Source organism: Protomyctophum parallelum, assembly GCF_964188405.1.
Source record: "Protomyctophum parallelum genome assembly, chromosome: 15".
Classification (NCBI taxonomy): Eukaryota; Metazoa; Chordata; class Actinopteri; order Myctophiformes; family Myctophidae; genus Protomyctophum; species Protomyctophum parallelum.
In genome coordinates, this window is record NC_139710.1 from 11,288,038 (window position 1) to 11,311,239 (window position 23,202).

The 23,202-nt window shown below is 40.8% G+C and overlaps 1 protein-coding gene across 1 annotated transcript in view; it reads right to left on the minus strand.

Moving 5' to 3' along the window:
* kntc1 (kinetochore associated 1) overlaps positions 1-23,202 on the minus strand; it is a 45,203-nt gene that overhangs the window by 15,267 nt on the left and 6,734 nt on the right. The window contains exons 5-34 of the mRNA XM_083783713.1: positions 22,347-22,425; positions 22,091-22,168; positions 21,978-22,012; positions 20,612-20,722; positions 19,728-19,821; positions 18,649-18,701; positions 18,171-18,277; positions 17,667-17,724; positions 17,466-17,564; positions 17,325-17,368; positions 15,163-15,225; positions 14,965-15,040; positions 14,519-14,644; positions 14,210-14,376; positions 13,868-13,979; positions 13,343-13,486; positions 12,861-12,917; positions 9,621-9,692; positions 9,373-9,492; positions 9,111-9,254; positions 8,910-9,005; positions 8,661-8,764; positions 7,010-7,112; positions 6,734-6,868; positions 5,583-5,702; positions 5,195-5,267; positions 4,633-4,700; positions 3,358-3,659; positions 1,951-2,123; positions 900-1,000 (exon numbers count right to left, since the gene is read on the minus strand). Of these exons, the coding sequence (XP_083639839.1) occupies positions 900-1,000; positions 1,951-2,123; positions 3,358-3,659; positions 4,633-4,700; positions 5,195-5,267; positions 5,583-5,702; positions 6,734-6,868; positions 7,010-7,112; positions 8,661-8,764; positions 8,910-9,005; positions 9,111-9,254; positions 9,373-9,492; positions 9,621-9,692; positions 12,861-12,917; positions 13,343-13,486; positions 13,868-13,979; positions 14,210-14,376; positions 14,519-14,644; positions 14,965-15,040; positions 15,163-15,225; positions 17,325-17,368; positions 17,466-17,564; positions 17,667-17,724; positions 18,171-18,277; positions 18,649-18,701; positions 19,728-19,821; positions 20,612-20,722; positions 21,978-22,012; positions 22,091-22,168; positions 22,347-22,425 (3,114 nt within the window). The remainder of the gene's footprint in view (positions 1-899; positions 1,001-1,950; positions 2,124-3,357; positions 3,660-4,632; positions 4,701-5,194; positions 5,268-5,582; positions 5,703-6,733; positions 6,869-7,009; positions 7,113-8,660; positions 8,765-8,909; positions 9,006-9,110; positions 9,255-9,372; positions 9,493-9,620; positions 9,693-12,860; positions 12,918-13,342; positions 13,487-13,867; positions 13,980-14,209; positions 14,377-14,518; positions 14,645-14,964; positions 15,041-15,162; positions 15,226-17,324; positions 17,369-17,465; positions 17,565-17,666; positions 17,725-18,170; positions 18,278-18,648; positions 18,702-19,727; positions 19,822-20,611; positions 20,723-21,977; positions 22,013-22,090; positions 22,169-22,346; positions 22,426-23,202) is intronic.

Sequence of the window (23,202 nt, forward strand, 5' to 3'; positions counted from 1 at the left end):
GATAAAATAGAGGTATCGCCTTTAAAGATGTGGTGCCGTGATTTGTTTCCACCCTAAAACATGATCATCAGGTAGTATTATTATATAAGGAAGAAGAACTGTTAAAAACGAAATTTTAACTAATACTGTACTTTTTTTAATGTGGACACGCCCCCCCGTTAAAGGAACACTTCACCACTTTTCAACCTATCTTCATATAATAGGTCCTCACTAACAATCATGATAAAATGGCACTTTTATTTCCTACTCGGTCTGTGTCTCATAGCAGGGCTGTGGGCAGTTCAGAAACCCGTCCACCAGTGACATCATCAATGAGGAATCCAAGCCAATAGAAACTTCAGGCTTTCTTGTTCTGATAAGTTGCAATGCGAAAATGGAAGCCATCGTTTTCATGATAATTAAAATCTTAACATTTTTGTAAAAAATTGTTAAAAAAAAAATCTGCCTAACGATGATGTCACTGGTGGACGGGTTTAAGAACTGCCCACAGCCCTCCTATGAGACACAGACACAGTAGAAAGAAATTGTGCCATTTTATCATGAATATTAGTGAGGACCTGTTATATGAAGATAGGTTGAAAAGTGGTCCTTTAAGTATGCCTGGTGGGTGGTGATCCACCTGAACTGAAGTCGCCCCCACAGCTGTGGTTGTATGATAAAGGGGGAGGGGAGGCGATGATATTGGGATGTCACCATCACCGTGTGTGTGAGGGGTGTTAAAACCTATAACATGGATGCACAGATGAACGATGAATCAGTCTCGCCTGGACCTCCCGGTCCCTAGTGAAGGACGGGGAGTCCATTAAACATTAGCAGTGAACACCACTTAAAGATCATGCAAAGGGCCAGGCCATCATTTGGACACAGTGTTGTAAGAAATTGGAGGCTGAGATACAGACCTTGGGTATGAAACCATAGTTGTCTGATAACTGACACTGATTGTAGACATCCACCGCTGTCCGTGTGCACTTACACAGCTCCAAACAATCCAGCAGGAGGTCTGAAACCATTTTCACATTTTCCTTTCAGGCATTATGTTTGTTGAAAAATGCTTAATAATTTGAGCACTAGGCATTTTCTGTAACCATGTACAGGTTTATGTCATGTACACATCTGTGTCTTTTTACCGGTTGCTTGAGAACAATATATTTATATCCAACAAAAGTTTGGAATTCAATTGTTCAGGTTCAGCTTCATTGATCATAATGTTGTGGGGTGTCACTAGGCAACCAGCCGCCAGGTGAGCATAGTAGTAGCCCAGACAGCCAGTGGGGAGGAGGCAGAACACGCCTACTTGGCCTCGTCATTGAGCAGACGTACTACCCCGCCTACCTATTGGCTCAAGGCCAAGTGCACACACCTACGTCACCTTCCAGGGAAGGTTAAAAGGGAAGGACTGACTGCTTCTGCGCCCATTCCCCATTGACTACTGACAGGGACAGTTTGGGCATGCTCGGCGGTAAGCGATAGCACACCCATCCTCACACCAGGCATATCCACATTAATACTGAATGTGAAGGTAGCCTACTGGGGGAAGGCTTATACTGTGTGTATAGGCTCAATATGTCAGTTTGTCACATTCAATAGATCCTGTGATCTTTTGTGGCCAGATGTAATTTCCTGGCGTTTATTAGGACTATAGTAAACCATAAAAAAATTAATCACCATAAAATTGTTAAAAAATACATATTAAGCCCCATGCTCGAATGCCCCCGCCCCCCTGTCAAAAACTGCTAAAATCCCTAAAACGAAAGAAAGCAGCAAATGAAAGAAAATTAACACTCACCTTTTAGTTTCTCTAATAACAAACTAAAACATGAACCTTGGTTGAAAAAAACTAAAGTTGTCCTTTAAGACTTTTCTTTTTAACAAGGCATTTGGCTAGTTGGACTTTTAGATGCCCGGTGTGCTTTTAACCTTTTAGCAGTATACTTGACCACAAACTTTTACCTGAGTGGCACACAGTTACAGCCTGACAGGCCAGGTTGTGGGTGACAGCTGGCAAGTCCAGGTCATCAGAGATCACCATGGGCGCATCATCATTTAACATCTGACACAGCCTCTGGGCAGCAGTGAACAGTACCTTTCCTGTACTGGGATTACAGTGGTGCTCATACAGCTCACTGTTAGGGTAGAATACAACAGACAAGACATGAGCCATTTCATTCAAAAAAAGAAATCATTAATAGTGAAGTCTATCACTAATCCACATTTCGCTCCCCGCCTGAAAAGGCCTTAAAAGAAAGCCTTATGTCAACTTCCCGTTGATCTTACTATTTGTAAACTTGCTTGTTTCACACTAGTAGGCCAAATTTACTAGTGTGAAACAAGCAAGTAGGCAAGTAGGCACTTGCAAAAAAAAGTATATATATATATATATATATATATATATAAGCAGAGCGCGCAAGTACCGTCGACCGCTACAAACTGTCAAATCTCAGCTTCTCTGTGAAGGAACGTTTGAAATGTTGAATTATTAGGTTTAGCTATTTGCTACCTACCTACTTTATGCATGTAAAAAAGTAGTATTATGAAGTATGGTACAAGTTTCTATCTATAAAAGAAATACAGTTTTATCTTTAGAATTATTCTGGATCCCTTTTTAGTTAAATCAAATCATCGATATCCGATGAAAAGAAAAGGTATATAAACTGAAATATGTTATCACGTACACAGTATAATTATTTAATTCTTTATTTTAAATTGTCAATTGCTTTAAAAGTCACTTAATCTTGGACTATAGTGATATTAATACTAAATGCCTCTGTGTATATGTATAATGTAATTTGTAAATTGATTAGCGGTATTCTGTGGTTACTTTGCGCCACTTTTGATGCGTATGCACCGTCCCAGCATATGACGTCAGGGTATAACTAGCTCTCAATAATGACGTAATAAAGATGTGGATTAAAGGACCCAATGCCTTCGATGGTGACGTATATGTCGATCAGTGTCGGGTCGATTAAAGGAAATGCCTCTATGTATATGTAATTTGTAAGTTGATTAGCGGTATACTGTGGTTACTTTGCGCCACTTTTGATGCGTATGCACCGTCCCAGCATATGACATCAGGGTATAACTGGTATAACTATGATGACGTAATATGATGTGGATTTAAGGACCCAATGCCAGAGTGTAATTGGTTTTTGATGGTGACGTAATGACGATATGTTTTAGTGTCGGGAGGATTAAAGGTAATGCTCCTATGTAATCTGGCACCACTGCCGTATCAGGCACAAGTAGTCATTATGTCATTTGCTGGGGCGGTGCAACGAAAATCGTCCTGGGCGAAACTAGTACTTACTAGGACTAGCTTCTTTCTCTTGATTCCTAACCACCCACACATGATTTTCTGACCTGAGGATCTTAAGGGCCTTATCCACCTTGCCCACCCCCAGGGCACGTAGGGCCAGGTCAGACCACAGCTCCGATTCTGTGCGCTGCAGTTGCCTTCCCAGACGACGCAGACCAGCTTCAGTTGAGATGGTCTTGGTCTTGCCATCAGGATCGTTGGCCACCACTGTGGTGGCCGTGACCTTCCCCTTGGATAGACGACTATTGCGTGTGGTTTCGTAGGCAGTGATGTGATGCTCCTGGATCTGCTTTCGGACTTTGGGATCAGCATAGTTGGTGGGAGTGAAGAAGATATCAAAGTCCTCCTGGAATGTGTAGAAATGAATTTGTAATATGACAAATTTCATACACAAGGGCTCCTAGATGCAAACGGTTATGCAATGGTTACATTTAGATACAGGAACACTGAGGATTTTACTGCTGCATGTTGTGTGTGTGTGTGTGTGTGTGTGTGTGTGTGTGTGAGAGAGGTGGTATGAGCTTGTAGATCTGCCACTTTTGAAAAATCTTGAAAATCTGTGCACATCTTTGAAAATCTGTGCACATCTTTGAATATTTTTAACAGAAATCTTCTTTTCTGGGGGTCCCTAGCACAAAACCTTTTCATATGGGGGTCTGCAGCCAAATACATATATAAATGTGGTACTGGGTATCCTTGACCTGAAAGAGTTTGAGAAACATTAGACTTGGACTAGATATTTCCTTCACTGTAGGTCAGGTGTATTCAACTAGATTAGTCCAGGGGGCACAACTGTAGAATGATTGTGGGGGGTGTTGTAATACAGCATGCTGTGTACTGATAGGTGGTACTTTAAGAGCTGTGTTAGGGCACGCTGAAGGCCGCGTGCTGGCAGGCAGTGATTGTGATGTCTAGTCAGTGACGTCAGTAGGACATGAAGTATCCAAGCTATATTATGATCCTGTATGTGTAATAAAACCTTGTGAATGAATTAATGTGACCAAGTCTCCGTGTCATGTTAATCTCGTTCTCCCGGAGCAGGCCTGCCCGTATGTCCGAACCATGGAAATGTCAACCGCGTAGTCACACACCAGAACCAGACGAGGGTCCAATACTTAGAACAGAGTTTTATAACAGGGGGGGGGGTGCACTGCTTTGTGCGCACACAGACAATTTGTGGGTTCTCAAAATGCATTTTGTGCTCAAACACGAAGATTTATGTATATAATATACATTTGTGTACAGTAATACAGTCTATACAGCCGTCTGGCCTGGCAGAGACTCAAATATTATGTTCGATTAAAAGAAGCTTACAATACCTGTAAGTTGGCGATCGCCTTAAACATGATTAGATTGTTCTCACACTCCAGGCTTTTAAGTGTATCAGCTGCAGGGAATATGAAAATGTAGGGTCAATGCACACAGTACAGAATAGCATTTACATTCATTTAATTATATAATTTTGAAGTAAAAAGAATCACACCGTGTGAAATGAGGGTCGCTCTTGTCATCGTACATCAATTTATGTTAGTGGACATTTGACATTGCTACATAAGGTGGTCCCTTATTGGCTATCACTCCCACAAACATGTGATTGGTTAGCCGATTTGCTCGTTTACATACGACGTAAGTTACCCCTTCAATGTCAATGGCGTTAAATGTTTTGATGTTTAATTTACGTCATATTTAGTGGAATTCTGACGTAATTTCTCTGTTCATTGTCAATGGCAAATATTGAGGGGACAAGATTTAGCGAACATTTGACCTGAATTCCCCTTTCATTGTCAATGGCAAATCTTGAGACGTGTGGGGACAAAATCTGTTTATAGAAGGCGCGCCCCTTAAAAATGGCGTTATATAAAGGTAGACTACTGTACTTACATATGTGGTTGATCTGCATGTATTTTAATGCTTCCAACATCACTTGGGCAATAACCATTTGATGCTTCTTGTGCTGTTGAAGAGACATTTAAGTTGTATGAATGATTTCACACAGTATTGGCTCCCTGCTCACTATTTACAGACCCTATGTTTTCTGTCCAACTGATTGTTGGTGGTGAAAATCAACCAGCTAAATAATAAATGTTCTACATGCGTTTTCCTTAAACAAAATGTATCTATTTTTTTCTGGAATGCAAAAACAAATGCTGATTTGCAGCATTAATGTTACTGATGTTTTTTTATCTTAAAAAAGGACAGAAAATACACCAAAAACAGCATTAAATAAACAAGTCATAGAATCTACATGCAGGCAATGACATCTGCCCACCTCATGGGATATATGATCTTTGTCCTCCAGCTGGAGTCTAGCCCAGGTTGTAAGGCGATCTATCACAATCTCCAACTCTGCAGAGGACAGCTTCTTCAGGAGAGTCATGCATGCCTCATTCTGCAAACACACCCTTTTCTATTAGATACTAGCCAACCTTGCATCACCAGGCTCTCCACACAGCTTAAATCCTGGTTTTCGTTCCAAATTGACTGCGAACAATGTTATGATTCATCCCATATACAGCTAAGTAAGTCTGTGTACTGAACTTGAGATACAGTGTACTTCATAGGTTACAGTGCAGCTTGCATTGTGCTTAGGGATGTGCCGATGAGACATTTTGACCGATAGATATAATTATAATTAATTTCTGTTATGGCCGATAACCAATATTAACGATGTCGATATGATCTCATTCTGTATTGAAAATGTATACTTATTTTGTTCATTCTGAAAAATACATGCAACAGGGTATCTGCACTGCAGGCTTAGGCAATTCAGATTGAACTTAAATACCTTTATATTAATATTGTGAGCTTGTAGATCTGTTCAAGCAGTTACTTTGGGCTTGTTTATTTGTAAAGACAGACCGATGAATCGGACCGATTAATTCATCGGTCTGATTGATTAATCAAACCAATGCCGATTAATCTAAAGACAACTAAAATCGGCCGATACCGATGTGTTTGCCGATTAATCTCCCATCAAATTGTGCTTGATAGCGAGATGTTTCTCTGTCTGCATTGTACTGTCTTGATATGTGACGCATCCTGTTAGGTGGCACCCATAAGGTCTGCCTGGTATGCCGACATATTAATATCCATATCTGGTTGGGAACAACAATGTTACCTCCTGGAGGAATGCCCAATTACCGGTAGTAGCACAGTTTAGCCAGTTGCTATGAATGACTGTTTGAATAAAACAGACATACCAATCAAAATATACCTGCTAAAGAATTTAAAGAAACGGATTCTTAAGATTTCAGACGATTATATGGCTCTACCACAATGTTGCCCCTGGTTTCCAAGTGAATTCGTTTTGGGAGCACAGGCTTCTCATTAGACAAAATCAGAAAACTGTACAACAACTTGATCACAGTCAGGCTACAACTTCTGATAAAAACAAAAAAAGATTAATAATGATTAACATACCTTGCCTTGGCCAATCAGCTGGATGAGATACAAATAATGTATCTGGGAAGTTGTAAGTTTGTACGCTTCAGCCAACTTAATGGAGTCATCTAAAGACGATGGTAGATCTTGCTTTATTATGTATTGAATCAATGTCTAGGGAAATACAAATCAGTCATTTTATGGATTCAAGTGGCTGTCATCGTACCAGAGTAACTTGCGTTAATTTAATGGGTAACTGGATGAATAAATAATGGAATGGCTAAGTCACTAAATTGACATGTAAATTAATCATACCATAATTTGAGAGTTGGAGGAGAGGTTGTAGTTACGAATCCCATAGCCTCGGAGTAGTTTCCTGATCTCCATCAGACCGTAACTCTCCTTCAGAAGCTCTTGTCTGGATAGTAGTAAAAAGAAAAAAAGAAAAAAAAAATCAAACCAACCTTTATTTATATAGCACAACCAGAGTTGACCAAAGTGCTTCACAACAAAAGATAAAAACAGAATACATCAAGCATAATAAGAAAAACAGAATATAGAAACCAGCGAGAGACATGGATAGTACTGTACAGGAGTGCCTAAATAGGTTAAAATCAGTTCACATTGAAAGCCAGGGAAAAAAGGTGGGTTTTAAGAAGATTTGAAAATGTCAATGGTTTGGGCAGCTTTAATATAGGGGAGGAGGTTGTTCCAGAGCTCAGGGGCTGCCACCGCAAAGGTACGGTCGGTCACCCCTTGTTCTGAGGGTTCGGGTTGTTGGAACGGTCATCAGTGACTGGTCCGCAGACCTCAGAGCTCTGGTGGGGTTGTGGCACTGTATGAGTTCAGCCATATATGGGGGGGGGGGGCAGGCCGTTGAGAGATTTAAACTTGGTGAATAAAATAATCTTAAAATCAATTCTCTGTTTGATGGGAAGCCAATGGAGTGAGATTAAGACGGGTGTGATATGGTCATACTTTTTGGTACCGGTCAGGAGGCAGGCAGCAGCATTTTGTACTAGTCGTCTGAGAGAGGATTGGGTGATACCATAGTACAGAGCATTACAATAGTCTAGTCTTGAGGAGATGAATGAATGGATGACTGTTTCGAATTGTTTGGGGGGAGGTAGGGTTTGATCTTGGCAAGTAGGCGTAGGTGGGGTGTTGGATGTAAGGGGCCCAGGTTGTTGACAGAAGGGATGGGGTGTTGGATGTAAGGGGGCCGAGGTTGTTGACAGAAGAGATGTGGAGATCCAGAAACAAGATTCCAGAAGAATAACCTGGCCCTCGACATCGATCAAACTTAAGCCAAGGAGAGAGCACCCCATCATCAACATGAAAGGTTCCATAATAGAGAGGTGCAGCGACTTCAAATTTCTAATTCCTATAAGTAAGTGGTGATGAAAGCACAGCAAAGCCTCCATTTTCTCAGGGGAGGTCCAACGGCCATTCTACAGAGGTACCACCTCTAAACCATCAGTTGGATTGTTGCAGAGGTTCATGCGAACAGGTACAAGGTGGCAAGTGGAAGGTACACAGGTAACTTAACAACTTTATACAGATATATATAATTATGTTAATATAGGTGCTATAAGTGCTTCTATTCTATCATTATTCACTTACTCTTTTCCTATAATTACCTTGTTCTCCTTTTAAAATCAATCCCGTCTGTTATTCTATACTATAATACACAGTAATTCAGTTTAATTTTGGAAGTGGGCTGGGGATGGATGGGCAGGAGCTTCTATTAGGTTAACATGGAAAAGGTTAGTTCAAAACTATGAACTCGGACCAGTTAATTATCTATTTTAAATTGTGTGAAGTTAACTTTGTGATAGCTCTTTTACTTGTGAACTTGAAAAGGTTTGGGACAGTAAACCATCCACCATCTAGTGGCTACTTGCACATTACTACAAATTACAAAATGACATGCAGAGTGCAGACCAAATAGTCTTCAGTGACATACTTGGGTCCCTCCATCTCGAGGTACTGCTGCACCAGCGTCTCCACCACTTCACTCCAAGGCACCACAGCCTTCTGCATGATCTCCAGTACAGCATCCACCATCAACTATACACAATACAGAAATTGTAACAACTTCAAATGATGGGAGATTGGGACTTAATTTAAAACTTTATCAACAGTTTTAATAATTGTCATGTCTTGTTGAGGCCAAAAAGATGTTTCCTGTTCATGTGTGGTAACAAGAACTCACGTCAGTGTCAGTCATGCATCCCAATACAGACACTGCTTTAGCCTCCCACTCTGTAAATAGGGTTGTGGTCTGTGAACTGCAGCGCTCCAGCAGATCCTAAAATCAGTTTCAAAGAGAGAAGCAAAATGTTATCTCTTCACTACAGCAAAATCATTTTAGCAATTTGGTGTGTGATGTTTTTTTCCTATGGTAGGTCAATACCTTGATATACTGTAGGAGCAACTCGTCAAAAGGAATCTGATGTTCTAAGCAATATGGCAGGATGCTGCTCTCCACTGCGGCGGGAATGAGCTCTGGAGCCGGCACCTTATCCAGCATGAAAAACACCACATTCCGAACACTTCCCTACCAGATTCACCGGGAAGATGAACAGAGATATTAGTAAACGATTCAAATTCAAGTCCCTGCTCTTTGTGGAACAGATGGCATGACTGCAAGTGAAATGTTTCATTTACACACACACCTTCTCAAAGACAGAGAGAGACAGTCGGCAGTTGTACATTCCATAAAGGTCCAACAGCTGGTGCAGGCTGGAGACCAAGGATTCCAGGCTCTCTATTTCTTCTGCTCCATAATAATCATCCTGAAAAAATTTAATATGACTATGTCATATGCTACTCTCTGTCAATATGTGCAGCATGTTACCATCCTGTCCACAAATATGATATGAAAGTTGTATTGTAAGCGGAACAGGGGACGAAGTAATCTTACACACTGCATCCACATCCATAAGGAGGGCAGTCCGAGCTCTGCCATGTCAAGTCCATTCTGTGGCCAGGCTCCCTAGAAGAACAGGATATATTGATGACTTAGTTGATTCAACATTTCACACCAACATTCATCGGAATATTATATTACAATAATGCTTGGCTGGACTCATAGGACTATGTGACAACCAGGTATAGTCTGGTGACCACCGTAGAGACGGGTGACAGCCGGAATGTCGACAGCACCCAGGTGAGCAGTATGGGTTAGCGCCCCAGCCTGTGTCCTCCGTGAGGAGGAAGCCCAACAAACCCTCGGTGAGGCCTTTAGGAGGGCCATTCAAGCAGCAAGCGGAGCCCTAGGCACCACCTTCTCGGTCAGGTGGAGTCTGCGGAAGAACCATTGCCCACCACTCGTGAATGAAGTGTCTGGTGCTGGGACTCTGGTGCAACGCACAGGTCCTGGGCCTGGTGAGACGTATAGTTAGGGAATTTTAGCAATATAGTTGGACCATCTGTGAAAAAATTTACCGCCAATAGCTTTCTTCACCAATGTGTTCTTATAGGTGTCTAGAATCACCTCTCAATTTTTTCAAACCCAATTCCTCGTGGAAAATTCTGGGGAGCCAATCAAAGTTGAGGAGTTAAGGAGGCTTGGGTGAAAAATATGAAAGTATAAAATTAACTTGTGAGGTGTCTAACTAGGGGTTTTCAGGGGTGCTGAATCCATTCCAACCATTATTTTTTAGTAAAAATGTCTCCCTGGCCATATATTGGTATATTGGTTATTAAGCTGTAATGTACAGCACACAGTGTATAATCAATGGTAGGGGATTGGGTTGTTGTTGAATTGATTCTATTCTGAAAATAAAAGAAAATATTGCTAAACACTTGATAAGAGTGTACACCTACTGTGCACATGCTCAGTGGATACACTGTCTGCATGTGGGGACTTAAGGAGCCCGGCTTGGGTCTAAAGATTACTTGTGACTAACTAGGGGGTTTCAGGGGTGCTGAATCTATTCCAACCATTATTTTTGAGTAAAAAAAAAAACTCATTTTCCATAAGAACATATTTTATTACATACTGCAAGAAAAATGTAAATCAGAAATGTGCAGTATTGATGAAACCTGGTGTCAACCGGGTGTTACTCAGCCAACTCCTCATCTTCCTCACTCCTTATCTCGTCTTCCTGGTTGATGTTCTTGCATCCTCCATTACACTTGCCACAAGCAGATATACACTTGACCCCCTGGTTTTTACAGCAGCACCTGCGTGTACTACAGTCTCCCTCACAGTTGCAGCTGATGAATTTCAGTATATAGTCTGGGGCAATGGGGTCTGTGGTAGGGACTGGTGCATAGCCTTCTCCTCCCAGTTTCCACCCGTAGTCAAGGACATCCAGTGATGGACTTTTAGCAGTAGCCAGTCTCTGGTTTGGAGATATGCCCGGAGAGAATGTTGTGCTGCAGCTGCAGTTTCTCTGGTATGATCTTCCCAGCAGCAGCATGCTTGCTGAAGGTCTCAAATCTCAAGTCCCCCAAGTCCTTTGGTGGTTTCCCGTGATACATGATTTTGAAGATTTCACAGCCGGCTGTGATGATGGCATCTTTCTGGGCTTGGATGTCAAGAAAAACGTCTATGTCTGTCTCGGCTTGGTCCGTCTTGCAGAGTTATATATAGATATGCTTCTTACAGGATTGGATAGCTTGGTTCTGCATTCCAAATGGTATCTTAATTTGGGGTCATCTCCGTTGTTCCAGTCCTCATGTAGTCTTTTGATTAATGCTGCATCATCCAGACTCTCAGAAAGAGACGCAATATGTGCATAGCCTTTATGGGTGACTTTTAAGAGCTTTTGAATATCAGGACCACCACAGATGAAGCACCTTAAGCCACAAGCTACAGAATCCTCTTCCATGTTGTTTTCCAGGATGCAACACTCCTGCTCCTTCCCCACATGCAGACAGTGTATCCCACTGAGCATGTGCACAGTAGGTGTACATTTCGCTAATCACTGAGGTTTTTCAGATGTGGTTTCACAAATGTCAACGAGGTCATCACGACCTCGTTGACATTTGTTGTTTGATGTTTGAAAATAGCATGTTTCACTCAAAAACACTTGGTAAAACAGAGGAAAACAGGGATTCTTTTCTCCGTTTATTATTTAACATTGAAGTGACTGGAGCAGTAAATCTTTGGATCGCATTATCTCCTGTTTTTTTGTGAATTTGAATTTATTTATGTATTTATCTTTTTTATTTTATTTGTTTAAAGAGACGTCAAAAGACGTCATTGGCGCTGTGGGCTTACTAAAAACAGTCGTCAAAAGACATCATTGGCAGGGAATGAGTTTTAACAAGCCCTCGGGGCTCCTTAAGCAGACAGTGTATCCACTGAGCATGTGCACAGTAGGTGTACACTCTTATCAAGTGTTTAGCAATATTTTCTTCTTTTATTTTCAGAATAGAATCAATTCAACAACACCCCAATCCCCTACCATTGATTATACACTGTGTGCTGTACATTACAGCTTAATAACCAATATACCAATATTATATGGCCAGGGAGACATTTTTACTAAAAAATAATGGTTGGAATGGATTCAGCACCCCTGAAAACCCCTAGTTAGACACCTCACAAGTTAATTTTAGACTTTCATATTTTTCACCCAAGCCTCCTTAACTCCTCAACTTTGATTGGCTCCCCAGAATTTTCCACGAGCAATTGGGTTTGAAAAAATTGAGAGGTGATTCTAGACACCTATAAGAACACATTGGTGAAGAAAGCTATTGGCGGTAAATTTTTTCACAGATGGTCCAACTATATTGCTAAAATTCCCTAACTAGTAGGAGGTGCCCGGACAGGAGTCAACCCACAGAGCCTAGTCTGTTTTGGTTTTATATTTGGCAATTTTGGCAGTGCCATTGATTGATAAGTTGCAGCATTTGATGTGTGTAGTTCTTTATAGATCAAATGATTGTTAGTTAACATTAAACAAAAAATAGTTTTTTGTGTCCCCTCAAAAATCGCAATTGCCCCCTCAGTCATTTCATCCTGGCGCCGGGCATGATGTTCGAGAGACCCGAAACCCCGATGACCTTGGGATACATCACTGAGGATACGTCCCAGGTGCATCCATGCAATGTTTTTTGTTATTGTATTCAAGGACTGAAATTCAATTCAATTTAATTTTTGCAAATTCATCCACAAATAATACATTATAGAGATGAGAAAATAATTCACCTTTTCTGTTAACTCCAGATTCCTTGCCCTCAGCTCAAGCCATCTTGCCAAGATTTTCTGCAAATATATTTTGGCAACACTTTAATGCCAACAATACTAACAATAAATGTTATACATCCACCACATACATCCATGTACCAGTTTGTTGTGTGTGGTTTCCATTAATAATTAGACTAAAATCATTATTTTTTCTTTCAAAATTTCAGGTGATACACACTTTAACTGGCAAATAAATATTAATGTTTGCCGTATGGCAATATAACTTTTTGTTTTTCATAAATCGATTTACAGACTTTTGTATAGACTTCGGAGCCTTCAACTGCATTGCATACATTAGATAGACGATAGTACATGCAGTACTTAACGCTTTGTGTGCCCTTTCAACATTTTCAAAAGTGACCCAGGGTGCCCAATGTTATTTTTGACATTTGCACAACATGCTAAAATACTTATGTGGTTCCTTTAAGACACTAACATCTCACCTGTCCTCTGGGAAGTACCCTCCTTACAAAAGGGACAATGACAGCTCTAAACCATGGACAGAGGTCTTGGGATGGTAAATCCTCAGGGATTGAAACAAGCAGAGTTTCAAGTCCACGCTCGTCGAACTTCTCTGAAATCTCTCCCTGTCCAGAGAACATTGTGTATAAATTACCATGATACTACTTACAGAGATCTTTTGTCATCTGCACTTCATGAAGAAGTAATAATAATTAAAACAATTATAATAAAACAATATTACAAAGTGCTTTAGATAAATAAAAAGTATCCCAACAGAATACAAACACAACAACGTGCAGTGACAAATTAAAGTAAAAACATCAAAAGATTTCACAATTTTGGAAAGGCCTTTCTATAAAACGTGATTTAAAAGAAGACACTGATAGAAAGCCTGGGTTCCTCGGGCAGGTCATTCCAGAGTCCTGACTAAACCTCAACTCAGGAACAAGTTTTCCTCTCAGGACCTCAGCATCTATGTATCTATCTCTGTACAATTTGGAGACTACCTCATGTCGGAGCCAAAGGTGCTGTGCACCCTGCAGATTGCCTTCTCTTAAGTGGGTCAGAATCTCTCCAAAGTTGTCTGTGCAGTTCAGAAACTCAATCCAGGCAATGCCACTGAAGGTAACAAACAAAACACATATTCACACACAAAGAATGTATATTCACCAAATTCATGGTTCGGTTCAATATTTTGGTGTCACTGGTTCGATACAAATTAAACAATTGAAGGAAATTTATTTTTTGTAATATATTAAAATTACATCTTTTTGTTTTAACTTTGAACAATACCCAAATTCGAGGGCACAGATCCCCATTGAACCTTTTCATTGCATTTCCTTACTTACTTGAACTTATCCGGACCATAAAGACTGCAGAATGTGGCCAATCTGGCCAAAGCCTCCTGAATATGCAGAGAGGCATATCGTGTGGCAGTGTGGTTCAGCATCTTCTCTGCTGTCTCAAAGGTGGGCCATGGCATCTTAAGGCAGTATTCCACCACATACTGCTCATCCTAAGAAAAACACAAAATAATCTTCCATCAGCAAAGCATGAACACTTTTAATTGCAGACCTTTAACTTTACACTAAACTAATTTCACTTCACTTTCAATGCAAAAATGATCGCTCCCCTCAAAATAGTGATGACATGCTCACCATGATTTTCATCAGGTTGGTGTTTGCCTCTTCCACGAGTTCACACAACACGTTGTCTCCATAACCCCCGACTGAAGCATCAGCCAGCTGCTCCAGCACAAAGTCCAGCTTCACCTTGTAAACAAGCTGAGCAAGAAGTAGCATTGTCAGTAGTAGTATAAACCCCCTAATCAAGGCATAACCAACTAGATTCTATATTAAAATTGGCTAAGGCAAAAGGTGGGCCGCCTGGATGGCGGGTTGATCACGTCCATGTCGATGATGTTAATGACATAATGGGAAATTATCTTATATTATGATTAAAATAAGTGTTAAATAGATATTATATATTCTTTAGTAAACAGAAATTGCATTTTCACAAAAGCAACAAAATGGAAATCTAACTTATTTGTTTTACTGCACCAATGGTCACATGAATTTAAATTCCATTTAGAAGAGAGACTGACCTCCAAATCCAGCTCGAATGCAATTGCAAACTTTTCAGCTTCTTCAAATTTGTGCCTGTAGAGAAGTCTGCTGAGTCTGTGAACAGTAAAATGTATCTTCTATTATTGACCTCATATATCTTGTTATTGAAAATCACATACAGTAATAGGCTGATCAAATGTATATTCCAACTATTTAGTGCAAGACAGCTATGTTACCTGTTCTCAGGCAAAGCCTCTGTGAAGCATCGCATGACAACACAAGATATAGGCTCCTCTGGGCTAATTGAAGATACAAAATAAACATCCATCACTCAGATATCACATCACAGTCAAATATTCATAATTTATAGTATGAATCAATGATGACAAATGTTAAAGAACACGCTTACAATTTAGGCATTTAGCAGACGCTCTTAATCCAGAGCGACTTACATTAAGCAAGAACAAAAGCATGGGAATACATCACATAAAAGCATTTATCATGAAACATGCGTAAGCTAAGAAAGTAACAGTGGAATATCTATATAATGAAACTATACATATATACTACTATGCTATACATATGTACTATGGCGTGCTATGACTATATACAATGCAATTATAGTGCTGTCTACATAACATGGCCTCTTTTCCACTATGGGGTGGAACAAGAACCAGAACTAGAACTTTCCAGATCCCAGAACTACCAGGAACCTGTGAAGTTCCAGAACCAAGTTCTGCTTCTGTTTCCATATAACCAGAACCCAGAACTTTCAAGAACCTGTTAAGTCTTGTACTTTTTTAAACCAATAATATGAACATATTTTTATATGCCAGGGTATGGCAGCACCCTGGGTCCTAAGGCCTTCAGGAGGCTGAAACCCTGTACTGGCATAAGCCAGTTGGATGGCCTCCTGCACAATACATCGGGAAAGCCATACTATTAGGGTTTCCTTTAGCTCTGGTACCCCATGTCACAAATACCCATACCCTTCCTGAAGGGAGATGTCTTGGTCATGTACAGTCTGAATATTTCATATCTTTTGTCAGGTGTGCGCTGTGAACAACAAGTGTGACTCAGCCTTTTTACACATTACCACATTTAACCAGACAAGGAAGGTAATATATATATACAAGGAACAAGGAACAAGGAACTGAAAAATTATACTCTGGGAAATCTAAACAATAAAGTTCCTTTAAGGACAGTTCCGTGAGTGCTGGTATTCTCTTGTTTAACAGTTTCTTCCCAGACTGCCTGCTTCCTTGATGCGTGGTGAGACGAGAAAAAAGGACGAGACGAGAAAAAAAATGCGATGAGAAATAAAAGACGAGATGAGAGAAAAAAGACGAGACGAAACGAGACGAGAAAAATAAGACGAGACGAGAAAAATGATGAGAAAAAAAGACGAGAGGAGCTGTTTTGGGGGGAAATAGTATACCATCTAATGGCAATTTCATTGGAAAAAAATGCTGTCTGTATTACTCTTATTACACTATTATACTTATTACACTAATATACTTATTACACGATTACATTTATTACACTTGCACTTATCGGATTGAGGGAACATAGGGCTGAGGGAACATAGGGTCTGTTTTGAAATGGGAGAACATACTAGGGCTGAGGGAACATAGGCATGACCCCGAATTTAATTCTTCCAATGTGTAGTATTGTGTACAGCACATTTCTAGTAGCCTAATGATATGCCTAATGCCTTGCCCTGAAAAAGAAAGAAAATTCTGTTCTGGCAATTTAGAATAGATCATATGGCGCTCTCGCGCGCGAGCACACACACGCAAACACATACACGCACGCAAACACATACAAACACGACACACGCACGCATACACACACACACACACACACACACACACCCCTATCTGCAGTTAGCCTAGCTGCTGTAGTGTAGAACAACAACTGCAAGCAAACAACTCGTCACGACAGCTTTATGGCTCTCTCTCTCTCCCTCACGCACACACAAGCTCTGTCTCTCCCTCTCTCGTGGCCATAGTGTTTCTGTGTGCTTTTCCAGGTTTTTTTTCTGTGTGTCCGCTGTCGCTGTGTCGCACTTAGGAGTTTAAAATGTGCGCTGTTGTGTTGTGTGCGCTTCTCCTCGCTCCGGTCTCCTCAGTGCTCAGGGTCCTGTCACCTCAGCTCGACCAATCGAGAGCAGCAGCGCTGCTGGCCCCGCCCATAGGTTCCCAGAACTCAGTGTTAGTACTACCTCAAAAGCAGGGCCGAAAAAAGGTTCTGAGAACCTGGTCTGAAACCGTGCCGTACCGCGCTGTGCGCTGTGGAAACAAACCCAGAACTAAAAAAATAGGTTCAGGTTCTGGAAAGTTCTGGTTCCACCTTGCTAGTGGAAAAGGGGCCTAAGTCAAATGCTATCTAAGCTTACCTTTCTGGGTTCTCAGATATCCCTTCAAGCAAATAAATTGTGTCCTGAAATAAAGGAAAGTTGACATGTTTAGCAGTGTACAGTATTGAGACCAACAAAGAAGTGGTTCAATTGCAATTACCAAGAATTGTAGATAATTACCATGCTCATTTTGGTCTGAACGAGGCAAGAGGTAGAGGAGACATCGAGAGAATAGAGAACAGCCATGGAGGGTAGAGAGCGCACGTGAAGTGTACTCATCTAAATTTAAAAAAATGTAAAAGAATAAAGAAAGAAAAGAAAACTTCATACTTTAACATTAAATGATCTTTCAAATTCCCTCTAAAGAAATATTATGTATACCTTGTGGTTGTCCTTCTTGGTCATTGTAATCATCTTCTTCATGCTGCCCTTTTCTTGGCTGAAATACAGATTGAGTTACATTTAAAAATATGAACTCAGTCTAACAAATCAATACATAAGTACATACTATCTCCAGTGGTGTCATGGTGTTTTTTTACTGATGTTTTAATGACGTCGCGTGCATGTGTGTGCATGGCAGCATGCACACAGAACAGCTGATATAGCCTAAGCCTATTGTTAAATAGTGTGTGAGAGTTTTAGAAACACAAACACAAAAGTAGACTTAAAATAGTCAGACAAACATCTTTACTGCACACTAGAGAAAGTAAAACGTTTGCGTTGACTAGGTGCGTCTTCTCTTGAAGGGGGGCGCGTTCTAGCATGCACGTACATGCACCGTTCCGTCCTTGCACGTGCATGTCAAAAAAGTACTGGTACCACGGTGTGGTACTGCGTTCTATGAGCATGACACCACTGACTATCTCACAAAATTGTGATACATACACCGCCATGGGGTCGCACTCTGTGATGAGTTGGAAGTCATGTATGGCAAGATCAGGCCAGCAGCAAATCATGACCAGACAATGTAGGTCCCACATACTCAGAACATCCTGAAACAAAAAGTGGGGGGGAAAACCTACATGTACTAATAGTAGACCCATTATGTGCATATAGTTGCATTGCAAGAGACAATGGGTCATATAGTAATAACCGGTAGCACCTAAATTGCCTGCTGCTAGTTTAGGATCCAATACTGCCAGTCTGGCACAGCTCTGTTTAAGTTATGTGCCTCCCTCCTATAGGCTATACGACACGCTGCTTTCATGTGGTCTGTTCAAATAAGTAAATACGATGTGGATTGACCATTCTTAAAAAACAAAGCAAAACTAAAAACTCTACATTTTACTTTGAATTATTTTGATAGAATACAGCATAAATATACACGACATATCAGGTAACTAACAGAAACCTTTGGACTTACCTCAGTGTCTAGAATATAGATGAGATTTTCCACCACCAGGATTTTCCTTACACCTTGCAAGTGAAGGTGAGAGAACCAACAGCTTAACAACAGTTAAAAAGAAATTACACTTTTCATAAGTGCAAATATCTGATATATAAAAACAACAATATCTTGACACTCATCCTCATAACTGCCACCCTACAACACATTTCTCCAACCAGGAAAGCAAGATGTTTTTCTACTATTTTTAAAGCTGCAATCCATTACTTTGTATTGTGTGAATAATCTCTAAGGGAGATGCCAGCCACCCGTCAAAGAAAAACTCATTTCGGCAGCTTGTATTTGGGACCTTATTCTTTCGGTCATGACACACACTTCATGACCATAGGTGAGCGTAGGAACGAAGATTGCTCAGAAGACAGAGAGCTTTACCTTCTGGCTCAACTCTCTTTTGTGCGGTGCGGTACAGTGACTGCAATACCACCCCTGCCGCTCTGATTCTCAGAAAAAGAGAAAAGAACGGCAGTGTACAACATTTTTGATTTAGTTTTTCCTTCTTACTAGGTAATTATTTGATCGGCCTAAAACATTGTGTTTATTGTCACGATTTATCATGAGCCAAGTTGGCTTTGTCCGCACCGTAAACGTCTTTAAATAAATCATTTTTTTCTTCCGGGGCTCTTGTCGTCATGAAAGGGGGCGGGACTGCGACGCTCTATAATAGAGCATGTTAATACAATGTAACGAACACAACTGCTGTGGTTATAGTTGGTCTACTGGCTCTTCTGTTGAGAAATGTATGTTCTGTGGTCAGGTAGGACCACTACTGATTGACAAGTGGTATAATTAAGCTCAAAAGCTTAATATACTGTATACAGTATATCAACCATATTTTCTGTATGAGCTCAACAGTAGAAATGTTGGGGCCTATGACGTGGAGGACCTGCGTAGGACAAGGTAGGACATACAAGTTACAGATTGCAGCTTTAAGAACAATTACTCATCTAGTGTAGAATGTATGGTAATGCAAAATATAATGCAAAATCTCGAAATTATAGTAATGATAATACATTAAATTACATGATGGAAGAAATCACCTGGGATTAAGCTAGAATCCAGAGACTGTGCAAGGCGCATAGTGGTCTGATATGGTTCCAATGTCCAGTGGGAGAGAACGTCCTCTCCCTTACCCTTTAGAAATCAATCAATTGAGAAGAATCTGTTTTATTTTTTTCATTAAAAACAATTACCATTACAGACAGCACCTTTTAATCTGACCCAGTACAAAATTCGGGGTGCATACTTAGTTTAGACCAGTCATTGGTTAGACATGGGTTAAGGTTAGGTTTAGGTGTGCTGCCCCGTGGGAGGTTAGGTTTAGGGTGAGGGTTTGAGATAGGTTGTAGTTGTAGGACTAATGACTGGTCTAACCAATGACTACCCGGTAGTCTAAACCAAAAACTGTCTAAACTAAGTACTGCACCCCAAAATTCATTCAAAAATCATGATGGCAGTCCCACCATTGTGATTTCAAGCAAATGTTTTAAGAGCATTTCCCCCTTAACCCATTTAGACCGTACGACGTGTGGGAAAGTCATAACTAATCCAACCGACGGCTAACGCATTTTCATTGATATCAACAGAGAGAAAAATATTCTGAAATTCTCTCTTTTTTTTAGCCTCTCCTTCTAATCTACACCATACTCCTTGCTCTTTCCCGCATGTGCGTTGTCGTTCACTTCCCCGTTTATCGTTCACAAAGAAAGGCTTGGTGTGCGTAATCTAGGCCTTCTAGGGAGCTCTCCATGGTTTTGACCAGATGGATACTAAACTCTTCATTTCATCAACATGCCTCTCATTCAAAATATGAAGTTTTATCGTAATCTTAGTGTCGTCCTTTCAATACACTGACTATTTAGAAGAATAAATCCATCTTCCATCAACTATTCTCTAGGATAATAAAGAGATTTTATGTATGTACCCCAATAATGAGATGAACTTCGTGGCTTAGATTGAACATCACTGCTGTACTGCATCCTTCCCCATGTGACTCATTGGTGGAACAGAAGTCGATCTTGATGAGAGACTGGAGCTGAAAGGAGGCAAAGTTTCATTAAACATCTATCCATTAGTGGTTCGTGGGTCGATCCGTCAACCCGGTCCGGCAGGCAGGACCGGGTTAATATTCAGACGCAATTACATCACTAATTTAAAGGTATATTCAGTGATTTCACTTAATTCAAATATCACTTATTTTTTTGTTTTGTTGTGATAATCCTCCCTACTATAGAGTGTGCTGGCCATATAAGGAGTTCCTCCCTGTCCCCAGTTAACCCCTGGGGGTCAAAAAACCTTAGGTTTCGTTTTTGACTCTTTTGACTCTATCCTGATTGGACGAAAGGCTGGGTCCCACAGCCAAAAACGAAACCTAAGGTTTTTTGAGTGAAATCACTGAATATACCTTTAATGCATTCTGGTACCTTCTCTCTCTCTCCTCCGTTCTCCAGGAATAATCTGAGCTTGTGTTAATTAGGCACAGCTGCATCTAATGATATCCCCTCACTGTACTCATTAACTTTATCATTGAATGTTCCTTAATTATAATATTGTAGGCCACTGCATCTATCTACTTTTCTACCCTAGGTTTAAGTTTACCGAACCTTTAGCCAATATTACCTGGTGGTGCTCAATATACATGATTTGGTTTCTTTTTTCTCACAGAATCAAAGGTTTTATGGTCATGACCAGGATCCTGGATGGCTTGATTCTAGGCTTACAATAATCAATATCAAATTTGGAAGTCTCGGAGGTCATGGCACAGTCGTTAGTGTCGCCTCACAGCTAGAAGGTCTAGGGTTCGATTCCCACGTCATCAGTGCCCATTCCCGAGGAAGGGTTGGCAAAAGGGCCTTTCTGTGTGGAGTTTGCATGTTCTCCACGTGTGCCCTAGGGTAGGTACCCTCACAAAAACATGCAGTAATCCTGGTCTCTAAACTACCTCCCCCTGGCCAGCCGAGGCACCTGATGGAGGGGAAAGGAACTGGTCGGAATAATGTGTTCCTTCCACTCCCCCGTCAGGTGAAAAGAAGCAGCTTGGACTTCTCATGCATTGAAGGAAGCATGAGGTCAGTCCACTGCCCCCCCCAGGTTTGCAGAGGAAGGGTAGCGCCCAGGATTACATTAGATAATTGACACTGGGTGAAAAAATGAGTTACAAAATCATGGGATAAAAATTTATTGTTTTCTAAGTCTCTATGGGAAAAATGAATGTCGTCACTGTTATTGCCCCCCCCCCCCCCCCCCCACACACACACACACACACACACACACACACACACTTGAATTACCTCTTTCAAAGCTCCGACATCCGTTTTGTCAATGGCTAAAGAAAAAAGAAAAAACGAATAAACTCCAACAACAGAGATACAGTAAGTATTTTGCTTTATAAGTTACCACATACCAGTCTGGATCTTCACTAAAGCAAGGTTTGTGATGTGGAAAAATCCCTCGTTTATGAGGAGTAGGATGCGATATATTCCTGCAAGCATGAAACAATAAAATAGATCCAACAAGGCATTAAATCTAACATTCCATAACGTCATCCATTTCAATTACCGGTAGTCACAAAAAGATAAATTTATTCCCCTTCAAATCCAGATTATTATAACAGTCCATCTCCAAAGCTAGTTTCTAATAATCAGCTGGAAAGAGCTCACCTGATGAGTCCTTATCCTCCTCTATGACGAGATGCTGGTATGTTTTATCATTTCCTTTACATGGTTTCTCCACCAAAACCTGTAAGATATTCCTTTGTATTCATCAATCAAATCACATACCGGTTTCATTCCCATTAGAAAGCACACTGGATAGTTATACAGGCTTTCATTATGGCTGGGTCGATTGTCTCAAGCAGGGACACCGAAATATTGTGGATGACTTCAGACAAGTACTGCATACCAATACAAGTTAAAAGGACATTGCCGCAATATGTGGGTAGATGCACATTGTGTGACAGTCTATAAAAGTATGTATGGTACATTCTGTAACTGGCATCTACTATTTATCATTCTCTTCCCCCCTTTCCTTTTATGTCCGTTGACTGAATTACTCGATCAGATGTTGTCTTTCATGTTTACATTTCTTCACTTTATTATTATTAATATTATTATTGTCTCCACCAGGCCGAAGGCATGTGGGGAGAGTATGTTTTGCACTCCGTCCGTCCGTGTGTCCGTCCGTCCGTGTGTGTGTCCGTCCTTCCGTCCGTCCGTCCGTGTGTCCGTGAGCAGCTAATCTCGGCCACCGTTAATCCGGTCAATGCCAAATTTTGCACACACACTCCCTGGATGCCAACGATGAACCTCTGCCCCAAACTTTCCAGAACGGCCTGTTATAGCGCCACCAGGAGGCTGCTTTGTGCAAAAAAAGTTTTTGCACAGTACACCTACAGTTTTGTCCAAACATCACGCAAATTGGTACACAGTCTCTCTAGAGCCATTCAACGAAACGGGTCTTTCAGATTTCTCAGACTCCATCCTGATTGGTTAAGATTGGCTTCCAAAGTTCACAGGA